Source organism: Equus caballus, chromosome X (assembly GCF_041296265.1).
Source record: "Equus caballus isolate H_3958 breed thoroughbred chromosome X, TB-T2T, whole genome shotgun sequence".
NCBI lineage: Eukaryota > Metazoa > Chordata > Mammalia > Perissodactyla > Equidae > Equus > Equus caballus.
In genome coordinates, this window is record NC_091715.1 from 133,093,794 (window position 1) to 133,115,923 (window position 22,130).

At 48.4% G+C, this 22,130-nt stretch overlaps 1 protein-coding gene across 1 annotated transcript; it reads right to left on the reverse strand.

Moving 5' to 3' along the window:
- Positions 1-16,702: 16,702 nt before the first annotated feature.
- On the reverse strand, positions 16,703-19,402 carry SOX3 (SRY-box transcription factor 3). The gene has a single exon (XM_005614947.4). It carries the CDS (start codon positions 19,400-19,402, stop codon positions 18,059-18,061), a length of 1,344 nt encoding a protein of 447 aa, XP_005615004.3. The 3' UTR covers positions 16,703-18,058.
- Positions 19,403-22,130: the final 2,728 nt, after the last annotated feature.

The following is a 22,130-nucleotide window of genomic DNA, read 5'->3' on the forward strand; positions in this document are numbered from 1 at the left end:
AATTTCCCATCTGTAAGAGGAGGGGTTTGGAATACGACGTCTTTGGCCCCTCTATAGAATTCTATGAATGTGTGTGCATGTATGTGTGTGGGTGTGTGCGTGCGTGCATGTGTCTTTTTATTTATCTGCTTCAGGAAATAAAAATGCTTTATCACTCAGAGCGTATAACGCAAGCTGTTACATTTAATCTCTCCACAACTAAAGAAACAAGAAACTCTCTTTGCTATATGTTTAGATACAAGTAAAAGAAAAGACTGAATAAATTCCATGGTCAATTACATGGTCAGTGAATCACAAGAGGAGAGTCTCTTGGAATTCGGCAGCCAGTGGTAGATTCAAAGGATGTCGCTGTTTAGAAGCAACAGTTTTAGCAAGTAGTTTCCATATTTGCTGACACTTGGAGGGTGTTGCTAATATTTGGGACCAAAAATATTGTAGATTGTTCAATTTAACAGCCCCTATGGAGGTCAGATTCTGAGATTTCTGGGGCTTTCTACATTTTAAAATCGTCATCTATGACATGCAACCACGCCTGTCTTGATTTCAGTCTGGCCCTGAGTTATTAGAATGGCAAGTGACTCTGAACTAGTGGCTGTGGGGGTTGTGGCTTGGAGGCAATGCCACTGATGGAGTTCTTATTGTTGCTGGATATTTTGTAGCAGCTCTCTAGGATCTAGGTCCAACTATGTAAGATTTTTGACTCTTTCATTTTGGATTCCTTCCCTGACAAAACCTTCCAGGAGTGTCCCCAGAGACCCTCTTGGAGAGAGACCCCAGCCTCTCTCAGGAGCCTACCCCAGTAGCGTGCGGCCCTTACTGTCCAAGTTACTTCTCTTTACATCTGATATGATTCCTTTGGGTTAGCATTCAAGTGAAACCCTGGGTCCTGGGGCAAGGGGCCTAAGAGTCCAGTGTGGTGGTGACTTCAGTGTAGGTGGAACGTTTCATGTGGATATGAGACTAGGGGCCTGATGACATGCCAGGAATCACATGAGTATAAGGCCAGAGGTAGTTTACAGAAATATAAATGCACAGGATTAGAAGGTGAACCTGAGGGGCTGGCCCCCTGGCCAAGTGGTTAAGTTCGCGCGCTCCACTGCAGGCGGTCCAGTGTTTCGTTGGTTCGAGTCCTGGGCGCGGACATGGCACTGCTCATCAAACCACGCTGAGGCAGCGTCCCACATGCCACAACTAGAAGGACCCACAACGAAGAATATACAACTATGTACCAGGGGGCTTTGGGGAGAAAAAGGAAAAAAAAATTAAATCTTTAAAAAAAAAAAAAAAAGAAGGTGAACCTGACTAGAAATCAGCGTCTCCTTTACTCCCATTGTCCAAATGTGGGAAATAAAATTATAAGTAGGTACCTCCCCAGTGACCAGACTTAGCTTTCTTTAATTCTTTAATTCTAAGTGGCAATCTCAGTGTGATACACACACACACACACATATCCATCCCATATATATGACAAACATATATCCCATATATAGTGTGTGTGTGTATCTATAAATATATATATTTAAAAAGTTGGGCCAAGCTACCTCCACAGAATAACATCTGGGAAAGCTATGTTGGATGACAGAATCAGGACCTAACAATGAAAGCTGGACTGAGTAGCTAAATTCAATAATATGAAATTTAAGGTGAGTCAGCAGTGCAGTGTGCCTGTCCATGGACTTCTGGGTTGTTGAAACTTGCTCTGTAGAGTGGGGAAGTGAGTTTTGCACTGCTCTGCAATAGTCAACCCCACCCCTGGAGAGGTACAAGAGTCTCCAGTTCTGGATGCTACACGGGCTGATATACGGAGGCGTACATTGCAAATTTTTCTGAAGAGAGACATATGCTAAAGGGCATCTAGAACCATTCAAATGAGAAAAAGTTGAGAGAAGTGAGAGTGATGGCCTGGAGATTAACAAGCATAGAGCACAGGGCTTCCCCAGAACAAATGTGGTGGCAACTCTGTGAGTCCCAATTAGGAGGAGTGGGTGGGAGGTGCAATGCAGAATAGTAAGAGCTTTCTGAATAGGGAACAAGTTGCCCCACATGGTAGTGATTTGTTTGTCCCTGGGGGTACTCAAGCTGGCCATCCACTTGGCTGGGACGCTGAAGAGGAGACTCAAATGTTACATGGATGTGACCCTGAGATCCACGGCACGTGAATGACACTCCTCACCATGTGGAAATAGTAGAGTACCTCCTCTAGGGCATTCATACATAGTTCTATAGATACATAGATGTGTAGGCATATATCTCAAACGTGAGATTCAGTATAAAAGATGGAAAACTTGTGTGGTGCCGTATTCTACCAGAAAGGGCACAGAGACATCCTGTGACATTCCCAGATCCAAAGAAGGTAGAGTGGTCCTGACTAAGGTAGACATGGTCATCATTTTTTTAGCAGGCACAATCCTGTGCAATGCCCTCTTGGGGTGGCTTACCTCCCAGTCCACTGTGCTCTTTCATAGTCTAGGCCCTTCCATCCTCCCCAAATGAACTGCAATTGAAGTGCTGACAAGCTTGAAGAAAGTGATCAAAAGTAAATTGAAACTCACTGTCAACAAGAATGTTCTTATGCGTGGCTGAGTTGAGGGACATCTGAGAGTTTAGACATCAGGAATTGTTCTGAGTAAACAAGTTCCAATCCCCTGGGAAATCGTCTTTCAATCTCATTTGTCCCTGAGAAATGTCCATCAAAGACTCGCTGTAGCTCTGTGTCTTGTCCTGCAAACCCGAGTGCCCTCCAGACACGGTGGTACTAGCTTGCTCACCAGTGGAAACCGTCTTTGGATGGAAACAGTCATTTATGCAGGTGACGTATGATCTTCTAATTTTGGGGGAAGACTTTTAAACATGTTCTATATCTCTAGGACTTTTCTTCCCCATCTCTCTCATCCTTTTTCATCCCAAATGAATATTTTTCAGTGGACACGTCTTTACGATAAAGACAAAAATAGTGCTTTGCAAGAATGGTGAAATTAGGATTCTTTCAGACACGGGTGATATGTAGCATTTTTTCAGACTGCAGGAAAATTGTGGAACAATAGTTGATCTATTGATACTTAAGCTGGAGTTAGTCTTTTTAGTCTCTAATTTTGGTTTACTTTTTTACTCTGCCGGTTTAAATCTATCTTAAAGACATGAATAGCAAGGGGTGTAACAACATCTGGAACATGGTAGAAAGTGGGCTGAAAAAGAAAACAAGTGGTTCTTCATTCTGTGGCAGTACTACTTAAAGAGTGAGCGAACCACCATGCCTCTCAGACACTGTTACACCCACAGGGAGCCTTAGAGAACGTCCAGTCCCACCCCCTCATTTTACACCAGAGGCCCCGAAGTGATTAAGCTAAGTTCACAAGGGCTAATGAGGGGCAGACCTCAGCTTCCCCAACGCCCCATTAAGTACGCTTTCCATTACACCGGGAAACCCCCAATATAAGGAAATCATAGATTTGCAACAGAGAAAGCCAATGACTCTATCCAGATTTGTGGTCTGAATAATAACGGAAGGTCTGACTCCATTTTTTGATGTTTGACTACTGACAGCTTTGAAGCCTCACCTTTCCCTTCCCATCGTTCCCCACATCTTGGCAAGCTGATAAGAAAGCTTGGGTGCCCCCTCCTTTAGTGCCAGCAGGAAATTGAGACCACACAAGCCCCTGCCCACATGTGGGAGCCTTCACCTCTGCCCACCCGCTAACCACAATAAAAACCCCTGGCCAGTCTCCTTGCGTTGTTCTCTCAAGCCATTTTTGGACCAGCTTGGAAAGCCTGCCCTGCTTGCCCCATAAAAACCCCATTATGTAATCAATAAACCTTTTCATACCCTCTTGGTATGTACTTGGCATCATCAGTCTTAACATTGGAGCCAAACTTTGGATGGATGGCCACCACACAACTCTGAGGTATGTGCTGTTATAGTCAGCATTTTACTGATGAGGAAACTGAGGACTAGAGAGGTGACAGTAATGCACAGGGGCTGCGAAGAGGGTTGTAAAATTACAGAAATCACTTCTGAAAATAAATATGCTGCTAAGATTTCAATTCAGACCTAAGAATATTCTATGGCTAGTGTGTGCTGTTGAAATGTAAGCAAAGGATCTAAGATAAATCTTTGACTTCTAGCTAAAGTTCTTACCCAAGGTCACGTGGTAGTAAGTGATGGAGCTGGGGTTGAAACCCGAGCACTGGGACTCTGGAATCTACACTCTAAACATCTCAGACTGAGATCTGTCTGATTGCAAAGCCTGTGCTCTTTCCACTGCAGCAGGAAAGTAAACAGGGTTGCATGAAGCTGTAGCAAGGCTGTGTAGAGAATAATAATAATAATAATAATAATAATAATAATAATATATACCAGACACTGTGTTAAGCTTTTGCTTTAATCTTTATTACAATTCTATAAAGTCAATACCATTATTATCCCCACTTTGCAGATAACAAAATTGGCAGCTCAGGGAGGCTAGGAAACCTGCCCAAAGTCACACAGCTAGTAAACTGAGTAGCTGCCTTGGAAAGCTCTGTGGATTGATGTGTTAGAAGTCATGGTCTTATGTTCATCTGGAATGTGGGCATTTTGGATTCTCCCAGGTCTGTAATAATAAAGGTAATATTTTCCATGTATTGAGCACTAAGCCCTTTACACGCATCATCCTATTTAAACATAGAGCAATGCTATAACGTAAATACTACTTTTATCCCCATTTTACAGAAGAGCTACTTGAGTCTCAGAGAGGTTAACAAAACATGTTCAAGGAAAGCCAACTACTGTATAGACCTTGGGAGGAGCTGAGATTTGAAGTGTGTCTGATTACAATGCCCAAGCTCTTTTCAGAGACTTACTCGCTGGCTTTATACTTTGAGCCCTAATCCTCTTCTCTGCCTCCTGGAAGTACACAATATCTAGCAAGGTCCTGGCCGTATCTTTAGGATTTTAAAGCACAACCAGCCGCCCTGCCACAGCCCTCCCCCCATCAGCACCTCTTGAGCTGTTGCAGCATATTCCTCCTCAGCACCTCCTGTCAGATTCCTCGTTCTTGCTGATTTCAGGGACTGGACTGTCACTGGAATGGCCATTGCTGCTGTAGCTCCTCAGGCAGCACATGCTGCAAGTTCTTGTTATCTCTGGACAGCTCTTTTTGGTATGTTAAGGATTTATTCAGTAGAAAAGGAAGAAGAAGGAAAAGAGAACCTTCTGCTGCCCATACTTTTCTCCTCATGAATGTCCTGGAGTTTGTAGCCCTGGAAATGGAAATCCACATACCCAGAAAGAAAAGTGCTTGGTGGACCGACAGAAAGTGAGGGAGGCAGCTACCGGGGCGGGGGGGGGGGGGGGGGGGGGCCACGGGAAGTGGTCCGTAGGGAACTGTACACTCCTGCAAACAAATTTAGCCCTACGACAGAAACCAAAGCGTGGATGCAATTTCTTCAGATTTCTTGACCCAAGATTAGTGTGATTCTCATGACCTTACCACAAAGGAAGTTCATGTTCACACAAGCTGGAGACAGCACTAGGACGTACGTGGACCCAAGAGGGAGGGAGAAGCACCACCTGCAGAGTTATTTTTAGACTTCTGTTTCTCCCACCTCCAGAGAATCATAGGTTTTAGGGGGCAACAGGAAACCTGGAAGCATTGCAGGTACTTTGCTAGTAGTAGGAAGAGCCCTTGAGTTGGTATTAGTTAGTTAGTCGTTCCATCTCTGCCATGGAATAGCAGTATGACCTTGGACAAGCCCTATCGTTTTTTGTCTCAGGCCCTTCCTTATTTGAACTTCAGTGATCTATGTCCTTTCTTCTTTTCTCTTTTAAAAATTTCGAATATCTTTAGCATTATTTGTTTTTATTTAAGAAAATGAGAAACCTTCATCAGGTGTCTCATAGTATGTGCCTGGCGCTGTGCAAGTTCCTTAAATAGAACTACATGCAAAGAGCTCAGGGACCAGAAGGGCAGGGAGAATCGGGGCAGGCACCTCCGAGGAGGAGCCTCTGAAGCTGTGCCCTGCAGGATGGTAGGCAGAAAACAAGGCCAGACAGTGAGAGGAGCACACACTCCTCTGAATCACCTGAAACCGTAGAAGGGCTAAAAAGAACCCAGCTTGTTTCCAGGAACCTGGGAACCATGAGAAGTTTGGTATTGCTGTAGGGAGGCATGTGGCAGTAGGAAATGAGGCTGGAGAGCTAAGAAGCCAAGAACGAATCGTGGAGGGCCTTGAATGGCTTGTTAAGGAATTTAGACTTGGTCTTGTGGGCAGCACAGGTTGCCAACAGGGATGTTTTAGAAGTGGAATTGCATGATCAGATTGTTTTTGCAGGACTATCACTCAGGTCTCAGTGTGGACGGTGATCTGGAGTAGGGAGACTCTGGAGACTTAGAGGCCAGTTAGGATGCTAGTGCATGGATTGTATTCCAGAAAAAGAACAAGGGCCCTCTGGTGGACAAGGATCTTCACCTCCTTATATTCATGCCTTTGTGTAATCCCCGCCCCTTGAGTGCAGGCTGGACCTACTGTCTCACTTCTAAGAACAGACTACGGCAAAGGTGATGGGATTTCACTTCCGATATTAGGTTACAGAAAGACTGACTTTCAAAGCCAGCTGCCATGTCGTGAGTTGCCCTGTGGAGAGGCCCAGATGGCAAATAACTGATGTCTCTGGTCAAAAGCCAGCTGGAACCAGAGGCCTGTCCACAGCCACTTGAGTGAGCTGGGAAGTGGATCTTCTGAGGTAGGCCAACCGCCACATCAGTGACCTTGGAAGTAGATCCTATCCCCATGGAGCCTTCAGAGAACTGAACTTCCAGCCGACACCTTGGCCGCAGCCTTATGAGAGACCTTGAGCCAGCTAAGCTATGCCTGGATCCCTAACCCACAGAAATGGTGAGGTAATAAGTATCTGTTGTTTTACACTGCTAACATTTGGGGTGACTACACAGCAATGGATAAGTAATACAAGCCCCAACTAAGGCAATGGAAATGAAGAGCAGATGGATTCTGGAAATGGTAGACAGTTGGGTTGGAGTGTGAGAGGGAAAGAAATGTCTAGGCAGACATGGATGCTGTTTAATTGAGATGGAAAGTAGAGTAGAAGCTGTTGCTTAGGGAAGGAAAATGATGAATTGGTTTGATCCAGTCGAAGTTTGAGGGCCCATGGGACACACCAGTAAATATATTCAAGAGGCAGTTGGATCCAAAGGTCTGAGGCTCAGCAAAACCATATGGACTGACTTTTGGGAATATCGACGTCGAGGTGGCTCAGGAAGTACAGAGACCGAGGTTCCAGAACTCTGGAGATATTCAACAGTTAAGAGACTGTTCTTTATCATCAAAGTGTTGGTCTTTGTGTGTGTGTGTGTGTGTGTGTGTGTGTGTGTGAATGTGTGTTTTATCTATGTATATCTTCTCCCAAGCAGTTACCTAGCATTCTAAAATACTTTTCCTTTACTTTGCAGCCATATTGGGGTCCCAGTTTTACCTCATTAAAGATTCCAAACGTTAGCGAATTTCTCCGCCTTTCAGGTTTACCTGAGCCCTCGCCAAATGGAATAAGTTCCAGTTGAAAGAATGCTAAGCAAATTTGCTTTGTTTTCCACTGCTTGTAATTATTGGCAACATTTCTAGAGTTTATATGTTGTTTACACACCCAGCCTGATTTATTCTTTGCAAAGAAATCATGTAAAGTAACATGGCAGGAGAGCTTGTTACAGGAAGAAATACGGTACATGGAGAGTCTAGAAGATGTCAGGTTGACTCAGAGATCTTTTTCAGGGTTTGGTGGTGGTGAGGGCGTTTCTAGCTAACCTGCAGAATGTAAACAGAGCCCGCAGACAGACTGAAAGACAGCTCTATCAGTTCTGCTGGAGGTGTTGACACCACTATCCTACCCAGGGTGTGAGCACAGAAGCTTGTTACCATTCCAATTTCGCTGAACTGCTTGGGGCTTTTGACATCACAGATATCCTATTTCTGCACATAGAGACTCGTAGAAGAATCTTAAAGTTAGAAAGTACCTTAGCGGTCTTTTTAGAATAGAGTGCACAGGCTAATTTTGAATGTTTCAAACTATGTGCTTGCAAATAATCAATGGTATTTCAGTTGAGCAGTTAATAAAGCAACAAATAGAATTATTTTCAATTGAGCAATATCAGTAGATGGAATTGGCGTTTATTACCATAAAAACCACATTAAATTTGATGGAGCAATAGTTCATTTGAACAAAAGTGATGTGTATATGAATGCTTGGGAACTGTACAGAATTGTATAGTACCAAGCTAAAGTCACATATAAAAATTCATTCCCTTCACTTTAAAAGTTTAACAACTTAGACTCCTTTTCTTGCACTACCTGTGTTAACGCCACCTCTCTCTCTAGTCACCCCCACCCAAGGTGGAACAGAGATTCCTATCTCTTGATGCTACCATTTCTCATTCTCACTGCCTCTACACCCCATCAGATCCTTCTGTCTTGCCTGAATCAAAAGAAACAGCGTCTTGGCTAATCTCCCTGCCTCCAGTCTCTTCTCTCTAATTTGTCCTTCACACTGCAGTCAGGTTGATCTTTATAAAGCGCTGACCAAAATCCTTTCTTAGTTCCCGCTGAGTAAAGGTGCAACACCTTAGCATGGCACTCGAGGCCCACGAGCAGGACCTTTTCTACGTCTCTGGCCTCATTTCCCACCACATCTCTGTGCCCCCTTTCTTTACAGCCACGTTATTTAACCACGTGAAGTTCCCTGACTCCAAGATATATGACTGCATCTTTTTCATGCTATTCTATCAGCCTGAAATGTCCACCACTCCATCTCTTCCTATAAAAGTGCTACATACTATCTAAGGTTCAGCTTAAATGGTCTCTTCTCCAGGAAGCCCCTTCTTCAGCCCTCTCACAGACCCTGGATCTACAGAGGAATGCCTTCCATTTCATTCTGTCTCAAGACAGAGTCCCCATTGACCTTCTCTCTCCAACCCTACGTTGTGAGCCCCACAACTTCCTGTTGTCCCCAGATCCTTGCACACTTCCTGACACATAAAATGCCTTAAGAAACATTTATGGAATAAATAAATCATGGGCTTTGGCAAAACATTTCAAATATATTTCAAAAGTCCTTTATGGTTTCATAGTTAAGTAAAAATTAAAGTTCGGTAAATGTTTTGAATAATGTATAGTAAGTATTATACATGCTTTATTTTTGCTCATCAAGGATTTCCAAGATCCATATATAAAAGCATATTAATAAAATCTAAGAGTAAAATGTAAATGGTAATTGAAACTTCCATTAAATTTTATTGATATTTCCATAGAGAATAACATTTTAAAAATAAATGAGATCTTAATTACTTTTTTTAACAGAAACTTTTTTTCTCAGTGAAGATTTCCTTTAACATACAAAGTACTCACTTTTAAAAGGTGTTTCAAGCAGAGTTGCTACCACAAGAACCCTGTTGGAGATTTAATCTAGGTTTATAGTAAATGAAAAGATTATTTTGTTATCCTTTTGGTAATGGTTTGCCCTTTTCTATCTACCCTCCAACTGAGAAGAGGTTCATGGTGGAGATTGACAGAAACATAATAAAACTTATTAAAGGCAGCTTGGGAGATAGTCTCAAAAATCATTAAACAGAGCCAGGATATTCAAGTTCTAATTCATTGATTCTGGCGTTAACAAGCTGTGCGACCTTGGCATGTTCATGTTCCTCTGGGCCTCAGTTTCCCTCTATGTAAGAGGAGGGTGCTAGACTGGCTGATTTGTGGGGACTCTCCCTGCTCTAACAGTCTAGGTTAGGAGAATGCATTCGGGTTTGAGGAAGCGCCTGGTGTGCACAGCCGCCCCTAGTACTGGACGAGTTGCCTCCCAAACACCTTTCCTACCACCATCCACCAGGGTGTTTTGCTTTTGTTTTTTTAAATAGCTGCTTTATTGAGATATAATTCGATATCAGAAAATTCATCCATGAAAATGTACATTTCAATAGTTTTTAGTATATTCAAAGAATTGTACAACCATTATCACAATTGATTTTAGAACACTTTCATCACCCCAAAAAGAAACCCTGTGCCCATTAGCAGTCACTGCCCACTTCCTCTCAACTCCTGCAGCCCTAGGCAACCACTAAACTACCTTCTCTCTCTATTCTGGACATTCACATAAATGGAATCATACAATATGTAGTCTTTTGTGACTGGCTTTTTTCACTCAGCATAATGTTTTCAAGGTTCATCCATGTTGTAGTATGTATCAGTACTTCCTTTCTTTTTTTTTAAATAAACTTTACTTTTTAGAACAGTTTTCGATTTACAGAAAAGTTGGGAAGGTAGTACAGAGAGTTCCCATATACTGCCACATCCAGTTTTCCCTTATTATTAACATCTTACGTAAGTATGCTACATTTGTTACATGAATGAACCAATATTGATATATTAGTACTAAATAAACTCCATACTTTATTCAGACTTCCTTAGTTTTCCCTGACGTCCTTTGACTATTCCAGGATCCTATCCAGGGTACCACATTACACGTACATTACATTTAGTAGTCACATCTCCTCAGGCTACTCTTGGCTGTGACAATTTCTCAGACTTTCCTTGTTTTTGATGACCTTGACAGTTTTGAGGATTGCTGGCCAGAGATTTGGTAGAATGTACCTCAATTAGGATTTCTCTGACGTTTTTCTCATGATTTAGACTGATTATGGGTTTTTCGGGGGAAGACCACAGCGGAAAAGCGCCATTTTCATCACATGATATCAAGGGTGCCTGCTACCACCATGACATCACTGTTGATGTTGCCCTTGATCCTCTGGCTGAGGTGGTGTTGCTCAGATTTCTCCACTGCATAGTCACTCTTTTCCCTGTTTCCACACTATTCTCTTTGGAAGGGAGTCACTGTGAGTAGCCCACACTTAAGGGATTGGGAGTCATGCTGAAGCCAGAGTATTTCCATGGATTATTCAGACTTCTGCACAGGAGATTTATTTCTCCCCCTCCCCTCATTTATGCATTTACTTAGTTATTTATCTATATTGGTGTGGATGCTTGGCTATTTGCCCTATACTTTGGGTTATAATCTAATACTACTTTATTCCTTTTGTTGCTGGAATTGTTCCAGATTTGGTCATTGGGAGCTCTTTTAGTTGGCTCCTGTGTCCTTTTCACACATTCGCATCATTGTGGCCCTTCCTTCCCTCCTTCCTTGCCTTCTTTCTTACCTTTCCTTACTTTTCAGCACTACAAGATGGTCCAGACTCATTTTGTGTATTTCTGGCCCCAGTCCTAGAATCAGCCATTTCCCCAAAGAGCCCTGGTTCCTTTTATTGAAAAATGAGATTAGAAGCTAAGATCTAGATGCTGGGTGTGCTTGTTGCTACTGCAATGTCATTGCTTCTAGACATTCTCATCAGTTGACAGAGCTAGTAATATATGTTTGTATCCTAACCTGTATATATAACAAGTACTCAATCTCTTTTTATTGCAGAATAATATTCCATTGTATGGATATACCATACAATTATTTATCCATTAATCAGACAATTAGATTATTTCCACTTTTTGGCTATTATGAATAATGCTGCTGTGAACATTAGTGTACAAATTTTTCTGTGTACATACTTTTTTTCTTTGTTTTGTTTTGTTTTTTTGTTTTTTGAGGAAGATTAGCCCTGAGCTAACATCTGCTGCCAATCCTCTTTTTGCTGAGGAAGACTGGCCCTGAACTAACATCCATGCCCATCTTCCTCCACTTTATATGTGGGACGCCTACCACAGCATGGCTTGTCAAGTGGTGCCATGTCTGCTGCACCCGGATCTGAACCAGCGAAACCTGGGCCGCTGAAGCAAAACGTGCGCACTTAACTGCTGCACCACCAGGCCGGCCCTGTGGATGTATGTTTTCACTTCTCTTGATTATTCCTAGGAGTAGAACTTCTAGGTCATATGATAACTCAATGTTTAACCTTTTGAGGAACTGCCAGATTGTTTCCCAAAGCTACTTCACCATTTTTCATTTCCACCAGCACTGTATAAGGACTCCGATTTCTTCACATCCTCAGCAACACTTGTTATTGCCTATTTTTAAATTATTATTATAGCCATCCTAGATGGAGTGAAATGCTATCTCATCAGGGTTTTGATTTGCATTTCTCTGATGACTAATGATGTTGAGCATCTTTGCATGTGCTTGTTGGTCATTTGTATACTCTCTTTGGAAAAATGCCTCTTCAAGGCCTTTGCCCATTTTTAATTGGGTAATTTGTTTTTTATCACTGAATTTTAAGTCTTTGTATAGTCTAGATACAAGCCCCTTATCAGATATATGATTTATACATATTTTCTCCTATTCTGTGGATTGTCTTCACTTTCTTGATGGTGTCCTTTGAAGCAAAAAAGTTTGATTTTGACAAAGTTCAATTTTCTATTTTTTTTATTTAGTGTTTATGCTTTTGGTGTCATATAGTTTGTTCATTCTCAATGACGATGTCTCAGTTTGCCTTCTTTCTATAGCAAGAACTGGCCTCAGCAATGAGAAACATCGCTTGTGATGGTGGGAAGAACAGAATCTGACCAGAGAGCACTAGCTCCTCCCCGAAGTCAACAAACGCTGCTAAGAAAGGTAATAACCGTAACTAACATGCACTGCACGGTGGCTGTGTGCCAGACATTGTGCTCAGCTCTGAAAGCATCACTTTTTGTTTGTTTGTTTCTTTGAATCCTCACAACAGACCAACGACATTGTTGTTTCCACTTGACACCTGAAGAAATTGAGACCCAGAGTAAGTGATGTCCTCAAGAGCCTACAGCTGGCAAGGAATGGTGCCAAGGTGGCAAATTCAGTCTTGATTTTCATGGGCTTGCACTGACCCCACTAGTTTAAAGTCCCCAGGGCACCCATTCCTTAAACATGCAGTAGACACTCCACATATATTTTTGACAGGCTAATATGGAATAGGCATCATGCTAGGTATTGGTGAACAAATCAGACACAGTCTTTGCCCTCATGGAACTCACAGACTAGGAGAGAGATTGACAATAGGCAGAATCACACGAACGAATGTAAAATGCCCCCTGGGATCAGTGCTGTGAAGAGGTACCCAGTGCTATGAGAGCTTTTAACAAGGAGATCCTATTCTGGAGGAGGGCAAAATGGAAGACTTCCCAGAAGTGATGCTTGAACTGAGATCTTCCGGAGGACTCTGGACTATTTGAGGGGAGAGCTTGGCAAAGAACATTCCAGGAAAAGGAACAGCAAGTTCAAAAGCCCTGAGGCAGGAAAGAAAAGATGTGTTTTTGCTAGTAGATTTTATTAATTGTCAGGAAATCTGCACTTGATGTGCGGATTTGGGGAAATCCCATAGATGCAAAATAAAATACATACTGTGCATAATAATCTTTATCTGAGATGATTAGTGGACTTTAGAATTTATTTAGATATGCAGCCATCAGCAACCATGATTTAATTATTCAACAAACATGTCTCAAAGGAATCTTGGCCGTGGTTGAGGGAGAGAGGAGTAGAAGTGCAAGGAATTGAGCCCACAGAGGGCAGCAGGAGCTGGAGCCAGCAAAGCTTTGGAGGAGTTGGGATATTTTCCCAAGACTGACCCATAGGAAGCCACGAGTAGGTTATTAAGAAGAGAAGTGACAATGATAGGATTTATTTTGACAAGTGGAGGGAGCATTCTAGGGAGAGTGGATTGGTAGGGAGCAGAGTAGAAGCAGGGAGAAGAGGTAGGAGGCCATGGCAGTGGTCCAGCAAGAAATAACAGTGGTGTGGAAGAGGATGGGGGCAATGGGAGGAGAGACACAGCATATTGTGTCCATTTAGTTGGTGGGTGCTCACCAAGTACCTTCTCTGCCTGGCCTGCGACTCAACCCCTGGGCTTGCTCTCTGCACCCCTCCCAAGAGGGCAGTGTGGCTTGCTCAGGCCCCTGGGTTTATGTGCCTTCTCGTTCCTCAGTGGCCCCTGCTCCCCACAGCCCAGGCTGTTCAGCTTGGCTCCCAAGGAGGTCTTTTTGTCCAGTGAGTGGGTCTGAAGAATGACGGAGCCGTCACTAATCTGATCCTGCTCCTGCTTGCTGAGGAGGCTGCTTGGTGGGGGTGGCTCTGGTGTGCTCCTCCCGCTTGTGTTCACTGCAGGCCCCAACCCAGAGGAGAGCTAGAGGATTACTGCTCGGGGCTCCCTGCCCTGTCCTCCCCGACAACAAATGACGAGAAAGCTTGAACTTTCTTCTTTCGCAAGGAGACACACTTCTGTATGTGAGATAGGGAGAGAATATATTTTCAACCTGCTTTTTGCCGTGATAACAGGCATACAATCCTGTCAGAGAAAATTGGAAAGTACGAGAAAATATAAGGACGCCTAATCATTATTCATAATCCTACCCTGCCTTTTTGGGTATTTGTCCAGTCATATATACTTATCTTTAAATAGGTCATATATACTCAGTAGACTTTTGTGCATCTTGCTCTTTTCACTTTGTGTTTTAAGCATTTCCCTGTGTCATTAAAATCTTTTCACACACAATTTTTAGTATCTGCAAAGTAGTCTTTTTTGAAAACATATTTTACATAACCTTTCCTATTTGTTGCACATTTGGCTTGTGTGTAAGTTGTACCATTACAAGGAGGTGTGTACGCATCTTTGTTTATAAATCTTTGCTACATTTTGGATGCCCTCTCACCCTGTAGATTTCGGGAAGGGAGATTAATGAGGGGAGTTATACAGACAGGACAGGAAAGAAAATCTCTATGTAGGATAATTCCCACCAAAAGGTAGCTCTGCTCCTGTCAGGGGAAACTAAAAGGTGAGCTGGTCTTCTCTCCTGTTAAGAACCCCATGCTCCCACGTCACTTAACCATTCACCAAGCAGGGGCTTCTAGGTGTCTGTGTGGCAGGAATTACCTCTTTTCTCTAGAGGCCCTGATGGATTAAGGGCTTGAGAGGCAGCTGGGGCTGGGATTTCATCGGTTTCTCCCCTCTTGTGGCAGAGGGAGAGCCCCCCAGGCTGGTTCCGCAGTGGGGCTGTCGAACCAGCTAAGCAACCTTGAGCACTGTCATTTCCCCTTTAGGGGCCAGTTTCCTCATATGTAAAACAAGCCGGAGGAGGCAGGAGTGGGGTTTGACCAGAATTTGTTATTGTTGCCATTTAAGTAGCAGAACTCTTATTTCAAATTAAATCTCACCAGAACCCCAATCTATAAACGGGTGAAGGGGCACTTGTCCCGGTAGAAGTATGTAGGGGAGGAGCCCGGGTGCTCTAGTTTGAAACCTCCGGCCTGGAGGATGGAAGCTGCACTCCAGTTGAGTTCAGTTCTTTTCGCTATTGCTGGAGTTAAAAAGAAAATTATCTTTCATCTATATTTAAATCTTCCAAATGTAATTGATGAAATCTTTTCTCTTAAAGGCGATTTGGGAATCCGACAAAGCGCAGCACAAAGCCATGGATGTTTAGAGAGGGAGTGAGCGGTAAGTGAGACCCGCTGAAAGGGTGACCCTGGCACTTCTAAGAAGGCAGCAGCACAATGGACTCTTCCAAAGGAGCACTGTCAGTTTATTCCCCCGTTGGCACCGCCCCCTCAGTGGGGTGGAATTGCTTGTTGTCACCCTCCCTTTCCTGGAGTCATTTCAGACCAAACTTGTGTCCCCAATTGCTAGCAATTTGAACCCAGAGTAACCTACGGACAGGTATTTTATTGAGGCCCAAACACTGTGAAAGATATGAATAGCGGGGTGGATATGACAAGAGTTTCCTCCCGCCCCTGGGACATGGAGCACGGGGTGGGAGGAGTAGGGGGAGGCTCACCGACGCAGCGACCTGTGGATTTGCTCCGATCACAGCAGCAAGGGTTGCAGCACCAACCCCCGAGGTCTGTGGTCCTGGGACGGGGACAGGAGGGAGTGGCACAGAGGCCTCGCCCAAGCCCGGACGCAGCAGGTCCGGGATGAGCACCGGGTTGAGGGCAATGCGCCGGGGTCTGTAAATCACCGTCGGGAGCATTCCCAGCCCAAGCTGAACAGTACGGGGTGGGGTGGGGTGCGGTGGGTGGAGGAGGCAGTTCCAGCGTCTGCGGGGGAGGGGTGGCGCTGCCTTCCCTGGGAGACCCGACCTTTCTTGGGGAGGCGTGGTGAGCTTAGTCTCCGGGATCCGCAGTGATGTGTAAAAAGCGGGCACGACCCCCGAAGCCGCGGAAAGCCCCCGCCCCTCCCCCCCGAGGCCTGCCCCGGCCCGCAGGTGAATGGCTGGCCCGCACAAAGGAAGCCGGTTGGAAATGTGGAATTCGGACCAATTTACGGGAGATTCTGTCGCCCAGAGTCCCAGCAGACCTCAAGCAAAGAAACCTGTGGTCAGGAGTGTATGAGGATAAAAACAGAGCACCAAGCCAAGCTTACTGGAAAGACTGAGTTTAGTTATTCTGGGATAGCGAGGTAACAGGATTAAAGGGATTAAGGAAATCACCTCAAACAGCCGAGGAGGGGGTAAAAAAACACTCGTTCTATTTGTTTTCTTCCTCGGCCCCAAACAGATACACTGGGGCCTTGTGGCCAGGCGGGAAACGCAGGGCCCTTGGGGGGCACAGTGGAATGCCCGAGGGTCAGGGATTGGGGGAAAATTGGGGGGGGGAGTAGAATGCGGCCTCGAGGCTTGAGATGAGTCTCTTCTAGAAGACAAATACGTGGACTAGGTTGACAAGTCAAGTAGAAAAAGCCATCGCAGGAGTTTTAGACATCTTTTAAAATCTAAGGCGTACTTCATAAAACCAAACCTTCTAGTGTTGAATGCTGGCTCCGCCGCTTCAGCCGCCACGGTTGAAATGTACTTATTTCCTGCTAGGAATTCCTGTAACCATTTATTTTTAATAGGATCATTGAGATTTCCGAAGGGTTTTCGTTTTGTAAATATTTCAGCTCGGCTCAAGTGTCTTCCCGCCCCAGTGCACAAAGGTAAAGGTGCCCTTTGGGGGCCGGTTTCCGCGGCCGCGGGTGGCCCCTCCCCGGCCCGCGTGGCGGCCGCAGCAGACACGCCTTCAGCGGCTGCTGCCCGCTCTCAACAAGTGCGTGGCCGCGGGGTGTTGGCCTCGGCCAGAGCGTGCCGGCTCCCAGGAGACGCTCCCAGGAAGACAAACCGCTTTCTCCTCGGAGTTTCAGTTGAACACATTGGGAGCCGCTGTGTTTTGGATTACCAGGAGTCAAAAAGAAACCATTTCAGATCATGCCCGCCTTCCCCCAGGTCTCTCCCCGCACCCGGGACAGGACCTTGGTTATAATACCAAGTGATGGTCCCCTCCCCAACCTGCGCCTAAAGTTTCAGGCCCGCAAAATTATCAGGACTCCATTATGTTGGTTATAAAATTTATTGATCTCTCATTTAGGAATTAAGAGTAAAACCTTGAAAACCCTGAAACAAAATAGCCCTTCCCCACTACCCAAACGAAATCCGAATACATTAGCGCGACGAAATATTTATCAAACAGATCACGGCAGAAGTCACCAACTCAACAGCCTAAACGCGGACTGGACAGAAGCTGTCCCGCGGCTAGGGGCGGCGAGGCGGGAGACACACGCAACACCTGGCTATAAATTAACATTGGCCTTAGCTGCCGCGCCCCTCCGCGCGGTCGGCCCCGCAAAAACCCACGAGGAAAACAGATGCAACACGACCGGGGGAGGGGATGGTGCAGTTCTCAGGCCAGCCTCCCCCGAGAGTACGTTTCTCCCATTCACTCACTCCTCGGCTAACAGCAAACTAAGGAGACAACATTTTCAAATGCAACAGAAAAACCCAGGAACCCAGGAGGAGGAGGGGGGCTGCTTTTTCTTTGCAAACATCGCAGCGATTCCCAGCCTACAAAAGGGGAGGGTGGGGCAGCAGCGAGTTCTAGAAAGTCCCATTTCCGCTGCTCCAGACTTCTTTTTGCTTTTGTACAAAACCCGATAGCTACAGCAAAACTTTGTCCTCCCCACCATCGGTACAAGGCAACAGTCCCAGGCAAGCAAAGCTAAACAACAAGGCATCCCAACGTGTGGGTGCGGGGCGGGGTGGGGGAGGAGGGGCGGCGAGCTCAGGCCGGCGCTCAGATGTGGGTCAGTGGCACCGTTCCGTTGACGGCAGTCCCGGCGCCCTGGTAGTGCTGGTGTACGCTGTGCAGGCGGCCGCCTGGCAGCGGCGAGGCGGCGTCAGCCGCGTCCCCGCCGGGCGGCAGGTACATGCTGATCATGTCGCGCAGGTCGCCAAGGCACGCGCGCTGCGAGTGCGATGTGATGGCGGGCGGCGGCGAGCTGGGCTCGGTCTTCACCACCGTGCCCATGGGGCCCAGGCTCATGGCGGCGGCGGCGGCTGCGGCGGCGGCGGCGGTGGCGGGCTGCTGCCCGTAGGCGGCGGCGGCGGCGGCAGCGGCCGAGGGCGCCATGCCCCCGTAACCCGAGGCGGCGGCGGCGGCGGCAGCGGCGTTCATGTAGCTCTGAGCGCCGGGCGGCATCATGGGGCTATACTGCAGGCCGGCCATGTCGTAGCGGTGCATCTGCGGCAGCGCGGGCGGCGGCGGCGCGCTGCTCATGGTCGCGGGCTGCGCGTAGCCTAGCTGCTCCTGCACCAGCGAGTACGCGCCGTTGGCCCAGCCGTTCACGTGTGTGTACGTGTCCAGGCGCTGGCCCACGCCCACCGGGCTGCTGGCGGCGGCGGCGGCAGCGGCGGCGGCGGCAGCAGCGGCGGCGGCAGCGCCGGGGGGCAGCAGGCCGCCGGGCAGGGAGTACTTGTCCTTCTTGAGCAGCGTCTTGGTCTTGCGGCGCGGCCGGTACTTGTAGTCCGGGTACTCTTTCATGTGCACAGCGCGCAGTCGCTTGGCCTCGTCTATGAACGGCCGCTTCTCGGCATCGGTCAGCAGTTTCCAGTCGGCGCCCAAGCGCTTGCTGATCTCAGAGTTGTGCATCTTGGGGTTCTCCAGGGCCATCTTGCGCCGCTGGCCGCGGGACCACACCATGAAGGCGTTCATGGGCCGCTTCACGCGATCCTGGTCGCTGCCCCCGCCCCCGCCGCTCGCGCCCCCGCCGCTGCCGCCGCCTGCGTTCGCTCCGCCGCCTGTGTTCGCGCTACTCTTGCCTGCACCGCCCGGGGCTGCGGGCCCTCCCGCGCCTGCCGCTGGGGTGGGTGGCCCGACGGGATTCTTGAGCTCAGTCTCCAGCAGGCTGTACATGGCTGGGGCGGGAAGAAGGTGCGCCAGAGTGGCGGGAGGAGAAGGCGCTCCCGGGGCTGGAGCAGCCACCGTGAAAAGGCCTGGGGACTCCGTCGGAGGGGCGCTTGGGGGCCGGTGGGCCAGTGGGTCTGGCGGGAAAGGCAGGCTTGTCGAAGTGCTCCGCGCCAAGTCAGCAGGAACCCGCGGGCTACTCGCACCTGATGCGTTGTCTCGGGCTGGTCGCATTCGCTGTCTGGCCGGGCGCTTGCCGGGCCCCTTATATACCTGCTCGGATCCCCCGGGGTTGGGGCTCGGTCCGCCCCTCGCCACCCGGAGGCCCCGTGATTGACAGGCTCGCAGTGATGCGCCCTGGCCAATCATCACCGAGCCCCCGTTCGGCCTCGCTGGAAAAAAAAACTTCGGGGAGCCCTTTGGTTCACCCCCACGCCCCTCTTGGGCCTGGTGACGTGATGAGAGTTATTCAGGAGGCAAGAGTCCGGGAGAGCCGCTCCGAGTCCACCAATTAGGGTCTCAAAAAGTTTGAAAGAACGAAACTCAAGGAGGTGATGGAGGGGGGAGGGGGCGAGCGAGCAGGATTGGGGAGGAGGGGGGCAGAGAGGCGCCCAAGGGGTTCAGAAAACAACTTTGCAGCCCTGTCAGGGCCAAGCGGCGCCCGGTCCCGGGGCCACCGTGCAAAGCCTCCTGCTGTCTGTGCAGGAGTCCTCCGACCGCTTCTGCTGCCAGCGCTAGGGACACTGGGCATCGCCAGCTACTCAGGCGGGCTTGGGGACTCAGGGCGCAACGGAGGTGCCCCGGGTTGTGGCTCCGAGAAGCCCTCCCTGGAATCGGCCCTTGTCCAGCCGGACCCTCCGCCGGGAAGCCGCGGGCCAGCGCTCCCAGGACTGAACGGTGGTCAGGGACCTGGATACGGGACACAGGCTTGGGGACCGCGTAGCGCTCGGGGGTGTGGCTCTCCGCCGGTTTGTGTGAGGGCCAGCACTGAGCCGCCCGCCGCCGGGTCCGGGTGGAGGCGCTCCTACGCGGTGGTGCGGGCACTGTGTGTGGGGTGGAGGGGGTGAACCGGCTTTGGCTCTCTCCCTCCAGGCCCCCGCTTAGCGGCCCCTTTTTGTCTCTGCTCTCTGGCCATTTCGGTTTTTCCAGTCCGATGCCCCTGAGGGGGAGGGTCGGGCCCCTTGGAAAATCCGTTTTCATGGCAACACGGAGCCTCTCCAAGTGAAAGAAAAGTTTCTTGGAGGGGGGGACGGTGGCCGGAGAAGAGCCGAGGCCGTCATCGGGGCGGACCGCCCGGCCCCCTCCACTGGCCGCGCACCTGCCAGGACCACTGAGCGCTGCTCTCGCCGCGCCGCCTCCCCGGGGAGCAGGCTCTGCTAACGGATTCCGTCCGTGTCCTTTTTTGTTTTACAGCCTTCCTGAGCGGATCCTCGAGACTCGGAGCGGGACACTCACCCGCATGTTGGGTTGTCTGCCAAAGACTAGCGGCGCGGGAACCCGGGCTGCGGGGAGAGGGAACTCCGACAATCGCCTCAGCCAGCCCAAACGGGTGGCGTAGCGTCTGAAACTCCCGGAGCCTCCCGAGGTGATGGGTGGGAAGGAGAAGCCAGCCGGGCAGAAGTGGCAGAGATTGAAATAAGGTGTCCACGCGGTTTGCGCCCTCGCCCCCCAGCCTCGTGGAAAGGTGGAGAACCAAAAGAAAGGCGTAAATCCCAAGTGTGAAAAAAAATTTACAAAACCCTAGGATTTTAGCTTCTTAGCGCTAATGCAAGACCAGGCGATCCAGGGGCGCCTACAAACCAGGAACTTCCCCCTTTCCTGAACGAAGCCAGAACTATGCCGTTGTGGCTTGGGGGGCATAGAGTAGGCCAGCCCCCTCTGGGGCGGACCGTTGGCACCAGAATCCCGACTGCCAGCTGGCATCATCTCCTGGAAGTTTGGGGTCTCAAAACTCGTCCCTTAAGTTTGGGTTCCACCTGGTCTACGTTCTCTTGCTCATCAGGACAGAAGGAAGCAAACGTCCACAGCCAAGGGCTGCGATCATTTGAATGGCTGTGCGGATTTAGGGTTTTAAAGTAAACCATCTGGAGCGGTTCTGTGTATGGGTCTTATGTGTGTGTGTGTGTGTGTACGCTCGTGCGCATACGGGTGTGCACACTTAAGTTGCCGCAGACTGGAATGCATGGCTCAGAAAACGCAATGGTTCGGCAATCCCCACCTGCACCTGTTTTCTTGGCAAACTGGCTGACAAAGTCAAATTTCCCTAGGCAAACCCACCTTCTCCCAAAGAAGTCCATGTGCAGTAGCCCTCCTGCCGCCTTCTCCGGACGCCCTCTCGGGTTCTCTGGGCCTCCAGGGCTGTTGCTAAGTGAAGCGCGTTTTAGGAAACTACCCAACCGACGCGCAGCCTGGCGTCCAGTAGCCTGACAGATGTCAGGATTCTTTCCAAGTTTTAGGACCCAAGTAAGCCGTTGTGGTGACAGCGCCTGGGCTGCATGTTTCCCAAGGCAAGGGATGCGGTGCTGGGCCTGTCCTCCTCCCCGCAGCAGATTATCTGGAGAGCTAGTCACTGCCCCCAGCTGTTTGTCATTTGATCACACCTAGCCCGCGGTTTAGGCGAGCTTATTTTCACATTACATCCTTCTGACAGATTTACGGGAGTCTTTTACTAGGATCAGACACCCTCTCCCCTACTCCTGGCTTCCTTCGGAGGCCGTGATTAAACCGGTCTCGCTGCCTGGTGGCTCTGGGGTGGTCTGCACAGCCCCAAGTAAGAGTCACGCCGAATTTCCCTCGAAACATTTCCGAGGAAACGTCCTCAACCCAAACTACTATTTCAATAAACAAACAAGGTTACCGCTGCGGGCGTGGGGAGGTGGGAGACAGGCTGGAAGGAAACCTGTTCCTCTTGGCTCGCTAGCAGTGAAGGCGCAGGTACCAGCCGAGCGGCGCGACCTTCGCT